The sequence below is a fragment of the Mus caroli genome, chromosome 15, assembly GCF_900094665.2.
Source record: "Mus caroli chromosome 15, CAROLI_EIJ_v1.1, whole genome shotgun sequence".
NCBI classification, from domain to species: domain Eukaryota; kingdom Metazoa; phylum Chordata; class Mammalia; order Rodentia; family Muridae; genus Mus; species Mus caroli.
This window is the reverse complement of record NC_034584.1, coordinates 37,836,172-37,857,140: the sequence shown is the minus strand read 5'-3', so window position 1 is coordinate 37,857,140 and position 20,969 is coordinate 37,836,172. Positions and strand designations below refer to the sequence as shown.

Sequence of the window (20,969 nt, the reverse complement as noted above, 5' to 3'; positions counted from 1 at the left end):
CTATAGTTATTCCATTTTTCCATTAAATGAGTCTTCCTAATGTTGCCTATCCATCTGACAACATTGTTTATCTTTTGTAGTCTTGAACTTGCACATTTCAACTATCTGTTCATTGGCTTGAATACAGTTAGTTATTAGGCTCCAGGTAAATATGTAAACATGCTGATTTGTATTCTCATTGCTCCCTTTTACATTCTAAGTACGTTCAGAGTTAAATTGTCTTTAAAACGATAAAAAAAAAAAAAGAAAGAAAGAGTCCATGTTAAGGTCATCAGTAGGATATAATGTGCCAGGAGGAAATGACCAGAGTCAAATATTAACAGGAGAAAATTGTTGTGAATAATTTCAGTAAATTTAAATAAATAAATGGTTGTGAACAATTTAAATACAAATGTAGGCTTTATTTATTGCCATGAGCTATCAGAGCTGTTTTACTTAACTAACTGCTTCTTGGATCCTCTGGTGCGTCCCTCCTCCATTCAGGTTATATTAGTTAGGGTTTTCTAGAGAGAGACTGGTTGAATGAGTGTTATGATTTGTATATGCTCAGCCCAGGGAGTGACACTATTAGAAGCTGTGGCCCTGTTGGAGTAGGTATGTCACTGTCACTGTGAGCTTTAAGACACTCATCCTAGCTGACAAGAAGCCAGTATTCTGCTAGCAGTCTTCAGATGAAGAGGTAGAACTTTCAGATCCTCCTGAACCAAGCCTGCCTGGGTGCTGCCATGTTCCTGCCTTGATGATAATAGACTGAACCTCAGAACCTGTAAGTTAGCCCCAATTTAATGTCCTTATTAAGAGTTGCCTTGGTCATGGTGTCTCTTTACAACAGCAAAACCCTAAGTCTGTGTGTGTGTGTGTAAATTGGATTTATTTGAATGGATTACAGGTTATAGTCTATTCCAAAAATGTCTGTCTCCCAATGAAAAGTCCAAGAATATAGTAGTTGTTCAATTAAGGCTGGATGTCCCAGATGGTCTTCAGTATAAGCTGGAATCCAGGAGAACTAGGTTTTAATGTCAGCGAAAGAATGAACTTGCCAGGGAGAACAAGGGCAAGCTAGCAAAGGGCTTAATCTTCTTTCTTTTTCTTTACTTAGCCTGCCTAAAGGTCCAGATAAAAGGTGGATCTTCTCATCTCAGTGATATGGATTTAAGATAGGTCTTATCTTAAATAGCTTAATTAAGAAAAATCTCTCACAGATATACCTAAGTTCTTGTGATTTAGTTAATTCCAAATGTAGTCAAGTTGACCACCATAAATAGCCATCACATATATTTCAGTGATCTAGTTTCTAGGCTTGATCTTACTTGCCTCCATTTGTGTAAGGTGAAGTGCCTAGATTTAACCTCTCTCACCTCTCTTTCTAACACTCTTTCAGCTTAATTTTATGCATGGTTTTCAGTTGCATTAGTAAGTTACCCAGAGTTAATAGTGTATTGCTTTAGTCCTGATCTTTGATACCTAGTTGTAGTTTCAAATATGTACTCTTTCCAAGTAGATGTCAGGCAGGCTATACTTCGTCTACTTATGTGTAAAACTAAACTCTTGGGTTTTTTCCTCCTTAAAACTAGCTTTTCTTTATTGGTACAAGAAGAGACAGAACTTGCAAGCAAGGGAAATTATGTGCAAAACTTGAGCCCCACCCAGAAGGCGTGGAGAGGGAGGGAGAGGCCACCACGCGCAACCGCCGCGGTTGTCATCAGCACGCTTGGGCGGGACCACGACTGCACATGCGCAGTGCGGGGCCTGTCCGCCTCTCGGCGCTGTCAATAAAGTTTTAGCGAACAAGCGCTCCTTTTCCCCCGGCAAGATGGCGGAGTACGACCTGACTACTCGCATCGCGCACTTTCTGGATCGGCACCTGGTCTTTCCGCTTCTTGAGTTTCTCTCTGTGAAAGAGGTGAGGAAGCTTTGAGAAGGAGGACGGCGTAGGGATGAGAGAGGCGCCTGGAAACGCGGGGAGGCGGCCGCAGGGCCTACACACGTGCGAGCCGGAAGCCGGCTTGGGCCGCCCTGACAGACACGGGCTGGGCCCTGGGACGGCAGTTTCCCGCGTACCGCAGCGCTGTCGGGGTGCTCGGGGCGGTGGGACTCGGCTGCGCGTCCGGAGGGGTGAGGTGACAGCGCGGGGTTCTGGCGACGCCGAGGTCTTTGCTTCCTGGCCGGAGGCTCAGTATCCTGCGGGCGGCCATGTCTGTACTCGCCTGAAGCTGCGGTGGCTGTGCGAGAGCTTTGGGCTCGCCACGGATGCTGTTGGAAATTTCAGTTTTCTTTTTAGAAATTGAGTCTGTGGCCTTGGATTTGGGTTGTGTTCAGAATCCCACTATAAGATTCTCTTACATGTAAAAAGTAATATCTGGCATTCTAATTTCCTTGAAGTTGTGGATACTTTGCTGTGAATTTCCTGGTCATATTTACTTCATAGAAATGGAGCGTACGTTGTCAGATGAGAGTGAAGACCAAGAATAACCCACAAGCTGCAATGTAAACTTTGTTTTCTAGTGTTGATGTTCAGACTTAACGACGTATGATTCAGTCATAAATGTTCAATGAGATATCCTGAGTATGTAGTTTGGGGACTTAATACGTTTCAGTCCTAAATTTAGGAGTTTGTTTGGGGGTACTGAGAAGAAGTATTGAATTAGAACTGTTAGGGCTAAGTATATATTGGCTTTATGGAGAAATTGATGCATTTTACTAATTACAGTAAGTAAAATGTAAGGCTAGAATTTTGTCTAGAAGAGTTCATTTGTGCTTTCTGGACACAGATATCAGGGAACTGCAGATTCAGGGGCAGGTATTTTGTGTTCACTGGCAGTTTTCTAAAAAGTCTAGTAAAACTGTTTTGATGACATACGCTTCCAGATAGCTACGGTTTATATGACAGTTATAGTATTTATATTCATAGGAAGTTTTCTAAACAAGTGTATTGTCACCAGGGAACAACAAAATTAATTTTCAATAAATGCTGAAGAGTGTCTTGACAGGTGGGTCTTGAGCTTGATGGATATATTCTTTTTGCATTGAATTTTGTAGTCTGCACACTAGAGAGAAAAAGTTCTGTCTTATGTTTCATTTTCTGAGTACATATATAGATAGATAGATAGATAGAGATATAGATATATACATATTGAAGTCTCTCACCTTGCTAGTGTAGCAGAGATATTTTAAATCTGCCTGAACTTAATATTTTTGTGGTTTTTATGCATTTATGTTTTTAAGGGAAGCAGGGAAGAGTGTGTAAGTGTAGATTGTTTATTCATAGGCAAGGCTATAACTGAGACTCCGTGAAAGCATCTAAAAGAATGCTATTACCGTGGTACGGTGGCTTTAATACTTCATGAGGAAGACAGTTCCTAAATATTGAGACATAAACTATGAAAAATCCAAGCTAAAACTCCAGCATTTCACCATTGAAAAATGTAACCTTTTTTTAAGATTGATGTGTCTGTAAGGTAAAAAAATGATACATATCAGGCAAGTATTGACTAAATACTGTTAAAATTCAAGAATTTCTGTTACCATTAGTGGGCAAAAAAAGTACTTTGAAAGGGGGAATTGAGTCTTGGAAGCTAGGTAATTAGGACAGAGGCAGTGGTCATGATGTTTGCCAATGCTGATACATTTGTAATATGTTGGAGTATATAAGTTCCAGGAGAGAAAAAACTGGTTTCTAATCTAGGTTCTCCACATGGCCTCAGCACTTGAAATAGTTCTGCATAAAGGCTTTCGATAATCATTGAATAGTCAAATGAATTATGAATTTGCATGTCACAGTTTATTATGTGAAGTGTCAGGTTAGATGGTGAGTGCCAAGATAAGACTGGGTTTTGAATTTGGCCATGGGTTAGGATCTTCCTCTGTCTCAATTCCTCTGCACTTCAGAGGTTTGTTTTGTTTTGTTTTTGTTTTTGTTCTTTTGTTTTTCTATTTTAACCAGCTTCTCAATCATTCTACCTCTCAGTGTAAGCTCTGTTCACCTGATAGATTTGTTTGACTTTTGTGGGGGGGTTGTTTTCCCTTTGAGATAAGATCTTGCTTGCTAGGTAACCCAGGAGGGCTTTGAACTCCTTACCTGACTGTAAGTTTCCCAAGGACTGAATTTATAAAATTATATCACCATCCCCAACTTTCTTTTTCATCATATAAATGAAGTTCACCAACAGGATTATATACTTGTTTAATGTTTTTGAACTCCAATCTCATGATGTGACAGGCAGGCTGTCTACCACTGTGATCTATATTCCAAGCTCTGTTTTAGAAACAGTTTCCCTGTGTAGTCCTAGCTGGTCTAGAACTCCTGACTCCAGAGGTCATCCTGAGTCCTGGTATTAACAAATGTATATCAGCACCCCTGGCTTCATGAACTAATTCCTGAGTCATCTTTCCCTCTGTGAAGTCACCCACCTTATGACGGCAGTTATGAATACTGACCATCAGTGCTGATGGTTAATTTGTTATAGTCTACCAGTTTGTTCATCCATTCTAGTACTAAATGACTGTGTACTGTAAAGATTTTTGGGAATATACTTTAAATAGATGCACTCTTGTTTTGATATCTTACAAAGTTGTTGAGTCAAAGCATGTATGACGTCAGGAAATAAAAACCTTTTTTCTTTTTTCTTTTTTTGGGGGGAGGGGGGATGGGTTTCGAGACAGGGTTTCTCTGTATAGCCCTGGCTGTCCTGGAACTCACTTTGTAGACCAGGCTGGCCTCGAACTCAGAAATCCGCCTGCCTCTGCCTCCCAAGTGCTGGGATTAAAGGCGTGTGCCACTACGCCCAGCTTAAAAACCTTTTTTCTTAAGTGACTGTATTCTAGCTAGTAGGATTTGAATGTTCCATTTAGTCTTCATTCACACTAACACTGATACTCTCAGGTTTTTTTGTTTTGTTTTTTTATCATAGTTTTTATATACACTTCCTTTTGATTAATGAGAGCTTATGTTGTTTTGTTCATTTGATTATCTTGATTTGTTAGTGACTATTAAGATGTTTTACCCATTTCAGTTGGATTAATTGTCATTTGTTACTGTTTTGTTGGAGTTTTATATCTAATTTGGAACATTCACGTTTGATTCTGTGTTACATGGTTGTGAATCTTACGAGATCTTTCTTTCCTTTGCAAGATTAAACTCAGGAAATGAGTCTTATTTGGCTAAGTATCTCTCAGGTTCCTAACATATCCTAAGTAGCCTTCATGTTTGTGAGTCTGTGTGTATAATTTATTTCCTGTGAGTTAATATGTGTTTCCAGAACCCTTTGCAAAGCAAAAACTTGTCATGAGGTTGTTGACTTACAAAATTGGTTCTAGTTTAATTTTAGAAGTACAAGTGGAGAAGCATTTAAATGGTTGCATCTCTTCAATGAGAAAAATATAAAGGTAAAGGAGTGGCCACATCAAGGAGTGGTGGGTAGTCATCATGGGGATGCAAAGGATAGTAAGGAGGTAAAATATTTAAGAGCCTATTCCTAATTACCTGGGTGTGGAGAAGAAGAGAAGGTGTGGATACTTTTGTATATTGCATATCTTTCCTAGAACAAGTAAAAGATTGCTTGATAAAACAATGATTGAGATCAGAAGTAAATGGAAATGACATTGATTTTCAAATATTTGTATAGACAGGATATTTTGTGTAAATTGAGTGCTTCCTATATTGGTTTCTTTTCTTTTACAGTGTGTGTGTGTCTGTCTGTCTGTCTGTGTGTGTGTCTGTGTCTGTCTGTGTCCTGTCTGTGTGTCTGTCTGTGTGTCTGTGTCTGTCTGTGTCCTGTGTGTCTGTCTATGTGTCTATGTCTGTGTCTGTGTGTGTGTGTGTGTCTGTGTCTATATGGACAAACTCAAGCAGGTGATCCTGGGTGGTGAATCAATGATTTTATATACACTACACCAGTGTTCTACTACTGACCTGTATATCTAGCCCTATGACTCGTTCTTTAAGTAAAAATGGTGGGTGGGGGACCCTAGGGTGCATTGGTTAGCACAGCACACGCGTGGAGGTCAGAGAACAAAGGAGCACTTTGAGAAGTCATTTCTTCATTTTTGTGTGACATTCAGGGATTGAAACCTGTTCTCCTGACTTCCCAACACATACACAGACACATACATTTTCAAAATTGTTTCGTGAAGTATGGTTTTTAAATAAACTGAAGAACTTAAATATTCATTAATTTTTTTTCTTGCAGATTTATAATGAAAAAGAATTATTACAAGGAAAATTAGATCTTCTTAGTGATACCAATATGGTGGACTTTGCTATGGATGTTTACAAAAACCTTTATTCTGATGATATCCCTCATGGTAAGTTTGTTTATTTTTCATTTTTTATTGGTTATTTTATTTATTGATATTTTAAATGTCATCTCTCTTCCCAGTTTCCCCTCCATAAACCCCCATCCTCTCCCTCCCCCTGCCTCTATGAGGGTGCTCCCCAACCTGTCTACCCACTTTGCCTTGGCACCCCTGCATTCCCCTACCCTAGGTCATCAAGCCTCCACAGGACCAAGGGCGCTCCCCTCTCATTGATGCTAGATAAAGCAGTCCTCTGCTACATATCCAGCTGGAGCCATGGGTTACACACACCACCTGCCATGTGTACTCTTTGGTTAGTGGTTTAGTCTGTGGGAGCTTTGGAGTGGGTCTCATTGGTTGATAATGTTGTTCTTCCTATGGAGTTGCAAACCCCTTCAGTCCTTGCCCTAACTTCTCCGTTGGGGTCCCTGTGCTAAGTCGGATGATTTGCTGCGTGCATCCTCATCTGTATTGGTCAGGCTCTGGCAGAGCCTCTCTCTCAGGGACAGCTATACCAGGGTCCTGCCAGCAAGTGCTTCTTGGCAACAGCAGTGGTGTCTGGGTATGGTGTCTGCAGATGGGATGCATCCCTAAGTGGGGCACTCTTCTGGATAGCCCCTTTCTTTCAGTCTGTGTTCCACTCTTTGTCCCTGCACTTTGTTTTGACAGGAGGAATTCTGGATTGATATTTTTGAGGTGGGTGGGTGGCCCCATCACCTCATGGTAAGTTTTATTATTAGAACTAAAACTTGACAGTAGCTGAAAATTTATGTTTTATGATACGTGGAAGAACTGTAGCCAAAAGGTTTAGTGCTTGTGTTCTTAAAGTCATTGGATGAAAAGGCATAGGAAGGTTACAAGGATGCTAGGGGGTGTTTTTTCCCAGTGAAAGATCTGAATGGACTTTAAACATGTTCATCAGATAGATATCTTCAGATCATAGTGTGTGCCATCAAAGTTGTACTCTTTGTCAAAGTTGTATTCTATAGGCTGTCGGCTCACGATTTTCTGATGCTGCTGCAGTTTTTGTTCTCAGTGAGACTTCTCAAGGTGTGGTCACTAAGACTAGCATCATGAGTTAGCTTGGAAGAATTCCTTAGAAACACAGATTTTACACATAGTCCAGAAGTGTTTGATTAGGAACTGATGAGGCCCTGAAGTAAAGTTGGGGAACTATTAGGAGCTTGGTTTCCAAACTAGTTTAGTACAGGAGATAATTGTTGACAATGAAAAGAACAGAAAACTGGTCCCTGAAGTACTACAGGCTGGGCGTGGTGTTACACACCTCTAATCCCAATACCCTGGAGGCATAGGCAGGTGATTTTTCTGAGATTAAAGATAGCAAGTTCCAAACCTGCCACAGTTATGTAGTGCCTTGCCTCAAAAAATACTATAGCTTCCACCTCACCCCCACCCCCACGTCCCCCTGTGCATGGAACAAATTCTGGCTACAGCAGAGTGTTCTTTGTTTAAAATTGCTATCTTTCAGTATTTGATAACAGGTTTTCCCACCCAGCAACCCCCCTTTTTTGGACATGAGGTTGGAAGGTTTTCTGGGGTTTTTTGATTATTAACATATGTCTTAAGCACAGAGGTTTATAGAGAAATGTGTAGGGAAAGAAAAGGGCAGCCTATGTTGTGCCAGAGGTGGCTCCTAGAGTAAAGCATTGGCTGCGGACGCCTTATGACCTGGATTTGCTCCCTGGAGCCTACAGTAGAAGAGAGAACCAACCCTATGTGCTCACACAGATACTCCCCGTCATTCACCCAGAGAGGAACTATATTTAAAATTCAGTTTGCAATAAAAACAGTAACCATGTGTGGAGAAAGAAGCACTGCTCTAGGTTAAGAGGGCTGTGTAATGCAGGCATTGTTAAAGTCAATTAGCCTTTTTGAATTTGTAGGCAGCAACTATTTAACGTTAGTTTGTGATGCAAGTAAAGGGTTTTTTTCCTGGATTTTTGTATTTTTTTTTATTATGTGTATGAATGTTGGCCTGCCTGTATGTTTGTACACCATGTGTGTGCCTGGAGCCCTAAAAGGCTAGAAGAGGGCTGAAAGGATTTGCAGCCCCATAGGAGGAACAACAATATGAACTAACCAGACCCCCCAGAGCTCCCAGGGACTAAACCACCAACCAAAGAGTACACATGGTGGGACTCATGGCTCCAGCTGCCTATGTAGCAGAGGATGGCCTAGTCAGTCATCAGTGGGTGGAGAGGCTCTTGGTCCTGTGAAGGCTCTGTGCCCCAGTGTAGGGGGATGCCAGGGCCAAGAAGCAAGAGTGGGTGGGTTGGTGAGCAAGGGGAGGGGCTGGAGATTCTCACAGGGGAAACCAGGAAAGGGGATAACATTTGAAATGTAAATAAAGAAAATATCTAGTAAAAACAAAAAAAAAAATCTGAGATATTGTGCTAATAGATATTGTGTAGGTTTTATCTTTATTTTGATGGTGGTATAGTAAACAGGATCTATGGAATTTGGTTTGTGAAATTACAGTTTGTTTATAGTAAAAAAAAAGATCTTAACTAGATTAAAATTATAGTCTACATAGTAATAATATAAAGACCCCTTAGTGTAGTGACTGCACAAAAATTCTAGGGTAGTAGTCAGTCAATAGTTGAATAGGAACAAATAGGAGACTTGAAATGAAAGCCAGATCACAAGGGACATTTCCTGCCTATTTTCAGCACCACCCACCCCTGCTCTTCATAGTAGTTGTTGCTTTCCTCTCCACAGTAGGTGGATGGGTCCCTTTTCTTTTATGTGCCTTTGTGGCTCTAGCAAAAGGAAATTGTGAATTTGAGGAAGTTGTTGAGTTGGTAGTTCCTGGCATGTGAATTGAAAGTATGAGGAATAAATAAGTGTGTATATTTGAATTAATGAAAACTTCTCTAGACAGTCCCATGGAATCCTGTGGTTTAACTTTCTAGTACTCATGTTTTTCATTAGCTTTGAGAGAAAAAAGAACCACAGTTGTTGCGCAGCTGAAACAGCTCCAGGCAGAAACAGAACCAATTGTGAAGATGTTTGAAGATCCAGAAACTACAAGGCAGATGCAGTCAACCAGGTAACCTTCTAATTTGAAGTCTAGTTCTCTTTGTTGGACTAATGTAACAGTTAAACTCATATCCTATAGTAAAATTCATGACATTAAGTGATGGTTTCATTCGTTTACTTTCACTCTTTATCTTTTGAGGGGTGGAATTCCCTAACAATGAATGTTAATACTTACTTTTGTACGTGAGTGTTTTTGTTTATGTGCACGTATACAAGTCTGTTGTACTTGAAGCTCAGAAGATGGGGTCAGATCCCTTGGTACTGGAGTTAGAAGTAGTTGTGAACCACCAAATAGGTGCTCATAGCATCAAAGCCGCCTCTCTAGTCGGAGTACTAGTTCTTGAAAAGAAGCTTTAAACCTAATTATTCATACCTGCCATGGCAGCACCATATTCTCTGCCCCTTCTAATGAGACATTTGGCAGGATCTGGAGATTTTGAATGGTAAAATTTGAGAGGGAAGTATAGAGGTCGGTGTAGAAGAGCTAAGCATCCTGTGCACAGGGCGCCTTTCCCTTATTATGTAGAAACTTTGTTTCCAGTGGATGCCTAGGATGCTTGGGATGCTTTCTGAAGGAGAAACTTGAACTCACTTATCACATTCTCTTGTATTCTTTCAATGTCTGTACGCATCCCAGCTAAGATTATTTTATTTCTAATTTCTTTTTGCTAGAAACAGACTTTCTTGTTTGGTTCCAAAATAAGATATGTTGCTTTAACCTTACTTAATGCATTGGAGCCTTAGGAGTTATTAGAAATATTTAAAAGTAAAGTGTACTAAAGCAGAATGCTACTGTTGTGAAATGTCTTAGCTAACCTACAGGTGCATTCACTTCAGAATTGGTAGTGATCTTGCCATGCTGTAAGTTTCTAGAATATGTTGTGTTCAAATCAAAATTGTAAGACATTGTGACTTGGGAAAGCATTACGTGATATCCCTAGAAAAGCTGCAGACCTGACCCATGTTGTAATATGATCTGTACCTACATGCTATGGTATTTTGAATAGGAATGGCCCCCATAAACTCTGGTGTTTGAATGCTTGGCTCATAGAGGGTGGCACTATTAGGAGGTGTGGCCTTGTTGAAGGAAATGTGTCGCTGGAGGCTGGCTGTGAGGTCTTGTATGCTCAAGCTAGGCCTCCTGTGGCATTCACTTTTGCCTGGGGATCAAAATGTAGAACTCTCAGCTCCTTCTCTAGTACTGTGTCTGACATGTTTCCTTCCATGATGATAATGAACTAAATTCCTGAAACTGTAAGACAGCCCCAATTAAGTATTTATAAGCACTGTGTGGTTATGGGGTCTCTTCACAGCAATAAAACTATAAGATATGTGCCATATTACACTATATGCATGTGCAGAAATACATACAGATACACAGATAAAAAGTTGTGTTCAAAGGAGAAAGCCATCTTTCTGTTTGAATGTGCATATATCTCCACTAGACTATTTACTTACAGTGTTATAAAGCTTAGTTATAGCTCTTCTGCCCTCGTATCAGTATCTAGAAAGTGAAAGTTGAAATAATCCAGATGTTAGACTAGAACAGACATTTTAGGACATGGTAAGGCACTAAAAGATTGGAAGTGGGGTCTGAAGAGATGCCTTAGCTGTAAAGACCATTTACTGCTGCAGAGGGCTAGAGTTTGGTTTCCAGCCCAATTCAGGTGACTCACAACTGCCCTTAAGTCCAGCTGTAGGGGCCCTATGTCTCTGGGCCTCTGTACACACCTGCAGCAATGTGTATAGTACTCACACAGGCACACATACACATAATTAAAAATAATAGAAATAAATCATAAAAGATTAGAGATGATGAAATTAGGGTAAGAGTAGAAGGCGCATATGGTGTGTTTACCATAGAGTAGAGCAGTGCCTTTCTTAAGTGTTCTTAAGGTCACAGGTGCTGTGCTGATTGTTTGTCACCTTGACACAAACCAGACCAGTCTGGAAAAGGGGAACCTCAGGAATTGATTGCTTCCATCAGATTGGCCTGTAGGCAAGTTTGTGAGGCATTTTCTTGATTAGTGATTTCTGTGGGAGGGCCCAGCCCAAGTGGGGGGTTGGGGTAGGGGGGCAGTGTCAGCCCTGGGCAGGTTGTCCTGAGTTGTATAAGAAAGCAAACTGAGTAAGGCATTGGGGAGCAAGCCAGTAAGTGGCATTTTTCAGTGGCCTTTGCATCAGCTTGGGCCTCCAGGTTCTTGCCTTGAATTCCTGCCCTGACTCCCCTCGGTGATGGACTGTGACTGGGAAGTGTAAGTTCAGGGAACGCTTTCCTCCACAAGCTGCTTTGTTTGAGAATATTGAATCACAACACTGAAAAAACTAAGGCAGAAACTAGGTTGAAAACAAATGACGGGATTAAGTGTTACAAAGTCATAATCTACCAATCTCCTTACATTTTAGAGTATTTGAACTATCTGAACATATAGTATTTGTATTTCATATACATTCCTAGAAATAGCCGGAGACAGTGGAAGTTGGAACTTTGTGCACATTTTGTATTCAGTATTGTATTCAGTATTTGAATGTTCGGGGCCCCTCCCAGTTAGGTTGTCAGTGAAGTTATGCTTCCAAAGCATGCCTCAGGGCACTGCATATCCCCACCTGAAGAAACCTAAGAAGCCCCTTTCCTTTCTGAGAATGTGAAAATAAGCATCTTGACTTCCCTCAGTGTCTTGCTGTACATGTCTCTTACTAGTTCATTAGGAGCTAGAGTTAATGCAAAACTAACTTATGAAAGCTAAGTTGGGCTATTTGGTAGCTTGATAGGGTTAGTAATTGTGTGGACTTTGTAAACCTTGTGACATAGGCATCTTCTAGATTTGGTCTTAAGTCAGAGCTTAGGAAATATAAAAGAAAATTCAAGCTTGTATTATCCTTATATCAAAATTTGACATGTGCTATTTGTTTTATTCTAAAAGTTGTATTTCTGCTTAAGTATTAAGAGATTTAAAGTGACTTAGGATGATAACTTAGAAGACAGAGCTGCTCATTTTGTGTTCGGCAGTGAGTAAAGCATAATAACGCTCACTTTTCCAATATTAAGGGATGGCAGGATGTTATTTGACTACCTGGCAGACAAACATGGGGTAAGTTGTTTTTTGTTGTTGGTTTTTTTTAAAACATTAAAAAATGGTTATGTTCTGAAAAGTTCATTAGAGACTAATGCTGTGCACAAATAGTTTGGCATAAGAATATAATTCTTAGATTTATTTAACTAAATACAACTGGTATGGTTTTAAATGTAGTTTTTTTTTTTTTAAAAAAAAAACAAAACCCTCAGCCATGATATCTCATAATCCTCTTTTGGTAATAAATCCCCACAGTGCTTGTCATTTTGTGAATCATATAACAGTAGCTCATGTTAGCGCCAACAGAAGACCAAAGCCTAGAGAAGGTGTGTGTGTGGGGGGTGTCTCTTTTTTTCCCTCCCTCTTCCTGAGCCCCCAGGACTCTGAGATTTTTGAGAACAGGATATTGCTTTGTAGGCCAAATTGTCTCTGAATTTGTGGTGCTCCTGCTGTCTGCTTACTGGCTTTAGGATTATATGCATGTGTCTAACTCACGATTTTTTCCCATGTGGGTTTACTTAAATAAGTGAAGGCAGAACTAGAATTGAGTTAAAAATTTTCTTTTTACAGTAGAGAACATTTTGGCTACCTTAGGGAATGCAGTAGCTCTTGACATTTTTATAACTTTCATTAATTTACAAATTTATAAGTAAATGTTATTTATTTTTTTGTACATACCTTTGATTTCTCTTTTGTTAGCATAGAGAATTTCACATTGTATATAATCAAACTTAACTTTTAAGTCTTAGCTCCCATTTAATAATTATGTAAATGGCTTGTTGACCAGCACATAATACTCTGTGGTTTGCTATAGAATATTTAGTAGTTTGTTGTTTGAAGTCTTCAGTTTTTTTAGATTTCTTCAGTTTGATTTTATTTACATATTCTCAAAGTTGATGTAATTTTGAGGCTAATTTTCAGAAAAGAGATGTTTATTGTATGTGTTCTTTGTGTAAGACCACAAAAATCTTGGAGGTGTATGTGTTCGTGGTAGTTGACTAGATTAGTCAACTTAGTAGACTTAGAGCAGACTTCAGTTATAGTCCATGCTATCAGCACTCTTCAGAATTCTTTTGAGATCAAAACTAAGCATTAAATTGACAGTTCCATTTGTGTGTATGTACACATACACAGTCATACATATATACAATCAAGTGTTTTTTGGTTATGGTATTATTGGTGATAATTGTAGGGAGACTTTAAAAGAATTGACTTCTTTACTCATCTAAAAGAGTTAAATGAGCAGAATTATATAACTTAACTATAGAAGGTTTTTTCCCCCCAGTTCAGGCAAGAGTACTTAGACACGCTCTACCGATACGCAAAGTTCCAGTATGAGTGTGGGAATTACTCTGGAGCCGCAGAGTACCTTTACTTCTTTAGAGTTTTGGTAAGTACCTGTTTGTTGTTTATTTGGTTGTTTCATTTTCCTCTTCTACTTTCAGAACTTTGATTTGAGTCTGTCTGTTAAATTTTACAACGGTCATTTGCAAAGGAGAAAAGTAATTTAGGTTAAAAAAAACTAGGGGCAGTTGCTTTGCAACAAAAGCCAAATAGGATACCTTGTTAAGGTCCTCAAAATGTATTGAGAGGGCTGTGAAGTGGAACAGAGTCACATACTCATGCAGCACAAACCTGGCAGTCAGTTTGATCTCCAGAAACCACATCAGGGTGCAGAGAACCAACTCTACAAAGTTGTCCTCTGAGTTCCATATTTAGGCTACAGCAGCCTGCATCCATGCACACAAAAATGTTTTTAAATACAACTTAAAAACAAATTGAGAAAGACTTTAATTTGACCTTGAAATCCAAAAATAGGAAACTATTAGTTTATAATTATATGAATTTTAGTATTAGCAGAATTCTGTCTTCTAATGGATTTTTGTGGTACTGTAAGCAGAATGAATGACTTTGTAGTTTAGTTCATGTTACCGAATCTGTTCCTCGTTCTGAACAACTGGAATCCTGTTTTAAGATGTTATATTTTAATACTGACCTAATTTATATTTATCTATATTCCCATTAATAGAAAGTGGAGAGAAGTGAGGTATGGAGACACTCCAGCAGTGTCACTAACTGGCATTGGAGGCTTTTGAGTCACTGTCTAGATTTGGTTCTTTTGCAGAGTAGAGAGAAAGGTGTATGAAGTCTGATTAAAACTCAGGCCTTCAACTTCACAAGATTTCTCGTCCTGTCTTCTTTCTAGATAATTGCAGTAGTAGGTACTTTCTAAAGTAATCAGAAGGCTCTTACCTAGCCTTTTATCTGAGAAGTTATAATTGATTACTCACTGGATTGATGAACAAGTTCGCAAAGCCAGTGGTTTGTCTACTTTATCCTAGAAGTTAAAGTCTGATTAAGACAGGGACTTGCTGTCTTCCAATCTTACATTTCTTTATTTTGTGTTGCTTTTTTCCCTTTAGTTTTCTATGTCACAAAGAAAACCACTTAGACCATGTTGTCTTTGGTGCCTTCAGTGGAACTCAGCTTTCCTGTTTGGGGTAGTTCAAAGGGCAGATCAATGTTACTCATCTCCTACACTAAAATTGCACAGGGAAACAAATGGTTTCTCTTTATTCCTAAGCTAGATTTAAAACATTATTTTTCTTTTCTCCTCATTTGCAATGAGTTTTTCTTTTATGGATAAGCTGTGATTTGCTCGCCAGTGCACTGAGGTAATCATGGATGTTAAACTTGGAGTGACTTATCAGAAAATTCCATCGCTTTTACCTTGAATGTTACCAGAGATTTAGGAGAGCAAAAGTTGATTACTTTGGGAATATAAACAGCTTAAGCTAGGACTGTGAAGCCAGAAGCCTGGTATGATTACAGCTACATGAAAAGAGCCGGTTATTCATATCATTTGTTACGCTGGGAGTGAAGTTTGAGAATGAAGATTTAGTGTCATGTTAGAGTCCCAGCACAGTAAATTTATTGTTGCTGGTCAGTGAGTGAACGTGCCATTTTCCTAAGACATGGAAACTTAAGGTAACTGCTGGAAATCCAGATATTGAAACTCTTCTAGTATATCCACGCTTGAAAGCAGGTTGCTATGAAGAGCCAACTGTAATGACATGGAGTTGAGCCAGGGTAGTGCACGTGAACCTTTTGGGGGTTACAAACCTTCCTAAGCTTGTACAAAAAGCTTTTATCTGACCACATATTGCATATTCTAGTTTTATGAGTGTCATGGTTATGTAGTATGGCTTTATAATTAGTCTAAAAATTTCTACAATAAATGTATTTTATAATTGGGAGTTTTAATATTTACTTTGAAAAGTTACGACATGTATTACCCTGTCTTTAAAAACATTCAACTCTATGCTGTTTCACTATTCCTAAGACATCCTATATTGGAATTCAAGTAATAAAATTTCTTAAAATTTATGTAATTTTCATTTAAAAATTGTCTCATTTTATACCATAAAAGGTTTGAGCTATGTAGAAGCTGTTTTCTTTTGGCATATTGATACTTAGTGCAAAGAAAGGAAGACTAGATGTTAATTATATTTTCTTGATTTAGATACAGCCATTAAAAATCTCAGGTGTTTAAAAGTTTAGTAGCAAAAATGAAAATATTGGTTTTGGTTTTGATGAAAATGACATGTTTTAGTTTAGTTATTTGTGTTTTTTCCATTTCTAGATTTTTTTTTTTTTCTCGTGGTTTCTCTTTTAAATCTATGGTTAAGGAAACATAAGCTATGAAAGAGCCATTGTAACTATGGGCTGAGATTAGAATTTGACTCTCCAAATGACCTATTGTAGGTCAGTGTTTATAAATTAAAGCTATGTGACCCTAGATTTATTTTTAAAGACTTGGTGGCTTTTCGAATATGTTGAGGAATGTCCGTTTGAATGTGAGACTTCTTTGCACTTTGCTCTAAAAGTATGTTAATTAAAATGAAATAAGGAGAATTGGTAGAAACGTTTGAATGGTTTTTGTTTTAAAAGTTGTACTGAATTTTTATTAAAGATCTGTCCTCACTATAGAACCCTTGGTTTATCTCTAAAATGTGACCATTAAGGAACTATTGAAGTAAAAGTGATTTTAAAATACCATTTCTTACTATATTTTTTTAAGAGTTTTTTTTTTTTCTTTTTCTTTTTTTCTTCCCAGTTAGAATTGACGATGTATTGACTGTCAATGGCATATCAGACCATTTAACAGCACTTTCCATCATGCACAGACACCTTGGGTAATGGTGACTTTAGCATCTTGGCCACAGTTTTGGCTCTGATATGCCTATTGGCTGTCAGTTTAAAGGGTATCTCGTTTATACCGAGTCCCAAGCATGGCTTATACTTCACTGTCTCTAATTGAAATATATATTGAGTCAGTTGTCTTTTAGTTCTAGGTAAACAAAGTAAGTGTATTAAATTTGATAGCATATTAGACTTGATGAAGTTTGTGTGTCAGGTGGGGTAGGTGTTTCCACTTAGGTTTGGTGCATGTATATGCAAAGTAATGATGGATTCCCTCTACCACTCTGTGCATTATTCCTTTGAGACAGTCTTTAGCAGTACCTGGTGTTACACAACATGTAATCCCCACTCCCAGCACTGTGGATATAGGTAGTTGTGCATATTTAAGTGTGGATCATATTGTAGGTATACTTCATGATAAAAATTGGAACAAGTAGCTTCTTGCTCATTTTTCAAAATTTAATTTATAGATATTATTTCTATTACTTGACTGCTCTGAGAGCTTGCTAAATGCTTTCGAAAACATTTGTGAAAATTACTGCAAATGATAATAATAATTATGTCAAAGTGCTATATCATCTCAGTAACCTCACATTTACTGAGATCTTAGCACGTGTTGGGTAATATACTTTTTGTCATGTTGAAGCTATGTGGAGGCAAACACAGGTGGCTTTGCCACCTATGGTAGCAGTGGCAGAGGCGAACACTTGGCTGGCTTTCTAATCATACTGTACAGTTAGATTTTAATATACACATTACAGATACATTCTGTTGTATAAATGCTTTGGTGAAAAGTGAATTCAGAATTTCATTTCATTTTGGAGTCAGGAATATTTTCTTCTCAGATGCCCTCCCTTGCTTTTGCTGCTTTAACACATGATTTTTTTCAGATTCATTTTATGTGTTCCCATTGGTGTGCTATAAGGGAATATTCTTTTGCAGTTTTAATCATTAGTTTGGTAGTTAGTTACTTACAACTTTGAATGGAATTTGTCAGTAACTTCTTTTATAAACCAGTAGGCCTGTATTTTACATTTTCTTTCCTGTCATATTTTTGTATTATTTCTTTTCTTGAGTCGGGTCTGTTAAGTGGTCCAGGCTGTCCTCAAGCTTGTGATCTTCCTGTCTCAGCTTTCCTAGTGCTGAGACAGCAATGTGCTCCTGGGCCCTCTTTGAAGTGCGTTTAGTATTTGTTTTATCTCATTTTGTTGGGAATGAGATTGAGGAGCTTTGGTTTCTTACACCTTCAGATCGTTAACATTAGCTTCCTTTGACTCTAAAGTGATGCATAAAGTAGTCACAGGTATACGGAATTTGATTGCGTATGTATTATCTGAAATAGATTATGCTAAAGTGATGCTGCTGTTTGCTAGCTTTAAAATTGCCTTTACTTTACAGTAAAGACCTGATATTAAAAGCCTAAGTATTTTTAAATACGTTATTTTGAGTAATTTACTATTGTGTTTCAATAAGGCCTGAAAATAATGAGTTTGTAGTAGAGATATAACTTGGATATGTCTTTAGGTAGGCTAGATGGATGGTATAAAATTTACCTTTGTTCTTACTGTATAATATTGAGGCTATTACTAATTATTCATATAGGTTCCAGCAACAGATAGAAATGCTTTAAGTTCGCTCTGGGGAAAACTGGCCTCTGAAATCTTAATGCAGAATTGGGATGCAGCCATGGAAGACCTTACTCGATTAAAAGAGACCATAGACAATAATGTAAGTTACATGTTTGGTTTGAGTCTCCGAAATTTCTTTGCACTTGTTATATTTTCTGATATATGCACAATATAAGAGGGGGGAAAATAAAAATCCTTCATATTTTGAATTTTTTTTTTTTTATGTTTATGGTTCTGCCTTGACTGAATACTCACTTGGTGGATAAGTTTCCCTAACCTTGAAAATGGTCACACTTGGTTTGACTGTTGTAGCTACCATGGCACTGAAAATGATACTGCCCTGTCAGTGCCTCCTACTGCAGAACGTTATTGCAGAAGATGAGTTTTACCCACAGTTAGTGTCACCCTCCCACCCACTAATTAAGGACCGTTTGCTTCATTCCTTGCTTTTAAAACATCTTTGGGTGGGTTCAAGCCTTGATCATAATATATGGTTAGTATCGCCTTAGAGTAGAGCCTTGTAGTTAGTTACACTTCTGAAATTGGTGTTTGTTTGCATGTCTGTTTTTCATATACTAATATTTCCTCTGTGTAATTTTCTTAATCCTTTAGTCTGTGAGTTCTCCACTCCAGTCTCTTCAGCAGCGAACATGGCTCATTCATTGGTCTCTATTTGTTTTTTTCAACCATCCAAAGGGCCGTGATAACATTATTGATCTCTTCCTTTACCAACCACAGTAAGTTACATCATTGTTTAATTTTACTTTTGATATATGATTTTTATGTGATTGTGTGGTGTGGTGTGTGTGTGTGTGCTCGCGCGCGTGTGTACGCGCGCACATGTGCTTGTGTTTGTTAATTGGGAAGCTTTACTACGTGTAGCTGTTACTGTAGGTCCTTCCGAATTGTTCTTAGGAATGGTCTCTGAACTAACAATATAGATATCATGTAGACTCAGGGCTTACCCTAGAGGATTAAGTGAGTTTGCATTGAATTCTCAGGGTTCTCCGATATCTAGTACAAAGCCAGTCTTCATTTCTATGGGTTACACATTTGTAACCATGTGAGAGAAAAGTTCCATTATTACTGAATATGTAGAGATATTTTATTCTTGCAATCATTCTGTAAATAATACAGTAGTAACTGTAAACAAATCTATATATTACATATTACAAGTAATTAGAGATTAAGTTATACAGGAGTGTATGCAAACAATATCTTACTTTTTATAAAGGACTTTGATATCCATAGATTTTGACACTTGGAACCAGTCATCTGTTAATACAGAGGGATGACTGTAAATTCAAGTGTAAGGAATAAAGGAATAAAGGCCTATGCTAAATTACTGGAAAGGAAAAAAGGAGAAGTGGGTGGTTATATTATGGGAAAATCTTTTTTGTATTGACTTGCTGTGTTCAACTTTTGGTTTGTCTTGGGTTGATAAGAAATGGGCACACTGCTCAGTGAATTTTGCGAATGACACCATTCTGTTGGCCAGAATTAATTTTATTTTTTATTTACTTTTTAAAAGTTCTCCCTATGTTACTGAAGTTTTTTTATGTAACTCAGTCTTACCTAAAATTTGATCATCTTTCTTCAAATCATGAATATACCACCATACTCAGCAAATCTTTAATTTCAAATCTTTCAGATATTAGGATATTTGTTTGTATATAAGTGTATGTGTGTGTATCACATGTGTACATACATATTCATGTTACAACAAATAAAGAGATAGATTGTGACTATAAGGCACAATAGAAATGAGTTGATTTAAAATGTGTAACATTGAATTTGTAGTATGGCTATGCTAATAGGTATATCTTCATCACCATACTACAACCACTAAATATTCTCAACTGATTGGAGAACAACTAGAAGAAAGTTAAGAAAATTAAAATATTAGGTCACAGCAGAGTTTGCTCACAAAGACTAATGGAAATGATATTTCAACAGAGTTTCCCTTTAGTTGTTTTATTAACAAGGAAAAGTCATTTATCAGTGGGGATTCGGTTGTTTTTTTTAAAAGACACACAACCAGAACAAGTGAACTTATTTGATGCTAGAATGGTTTGATAGCTCAGGTCAGGGCTCTGGTGACTTGCTTAGGAGAAGGTAGATGCTTTCCAAGTTATGGCTGTCCTTAGGCTACTGTCGTCACATGATGCATGATATTACATTTCACTTGGGCAGTCTAATATTCGGTCTGAAATTTCAAAGTGAAACAGTGCTTTCATGTAAAATTTATGTTTCAGTAAAGTCATTTAGATGACAGCATGGTATGAATCAGAACTTGCAGCTTTGTACATTTTCCGTTCTGTCAAAAGTTAAAACAAGAAGCAGACGTTCCTAGCTGCAGGAATTTGTGACAGATACTTTTAAGTCACATTGCAGTTCTAGGATGTTGCAGTCCTCACTGCAAGCACAAAGGAAAGTCCCATGCCTCTAAATTCATTCAACCCAGTTCCATTGAAAGTGATGCTGTAGTGTCGTCACATGCATTTAACTGAATTGTGTAAGCAATAAAGTGCTCCCATATGCTTGTCAATTGATGACAATATTTAGTTAAAAGAATCTATGCAAGAAAACGGAGTTTAAGAAACTGATTATAAAGACCTTCCAACATCTATGGAGCAGTGATGAGTGACTTCCAGGGCTCCTGAAGTGAGTTTTCCAGCTCACTTCTAATCGGCAATAGTGATGATACTGT

The 20,969-nt window shown here is 38.1% G+C and overlaps 1 protein-coding gene across 1 annotated transcript in view; it reads left to right on the top strand.

Moving 5' to 3' along the window:
- The first annotated feature begins 1,729 nt into the window (after positions 1 to 1,729).
- Eif3e (eukaryotic translation initiation factor 3 subunit E) overlaps positions 1,730 to 20,969 on the top strand; it is a 33,003-nt gene continuing 13,763 nt past the window's right edge. The window contains exons 1-7 of the mRNA XM_021182960.1: positions 1,730 to 1,903; positions 6,189 to 6,303; positions 9,247 to 9,364; positions 12,404 to 12,446; positions 13,714 to 13,818; positions 18,234 to 18,359; positions 18,872 to 18,996. Of these exons, the coding sequence (XP_021038619.1) occupies positions 1,814 to 1,903; positions 6,189 to 6,303; positions 9,247 to 9,364; positions 12,404 to 12,446; positions 13,714 to 13,818; positions 18,234 to 18,359; positions 18,872 to 18,996 (722 nt within the window). The 5' untranslated portion in view covers positions 1,730 to 1,813. The remainder of the gene's footprint in view (positions 1,904 to 6,188; positions 6,304 to 9,246; positions 9,365 to 12,403; positions 12,447 to 13,713; positions 13,819 to 18,233; positions 18,360 to 18,871; positions 18,997 to 20,969) is intronic.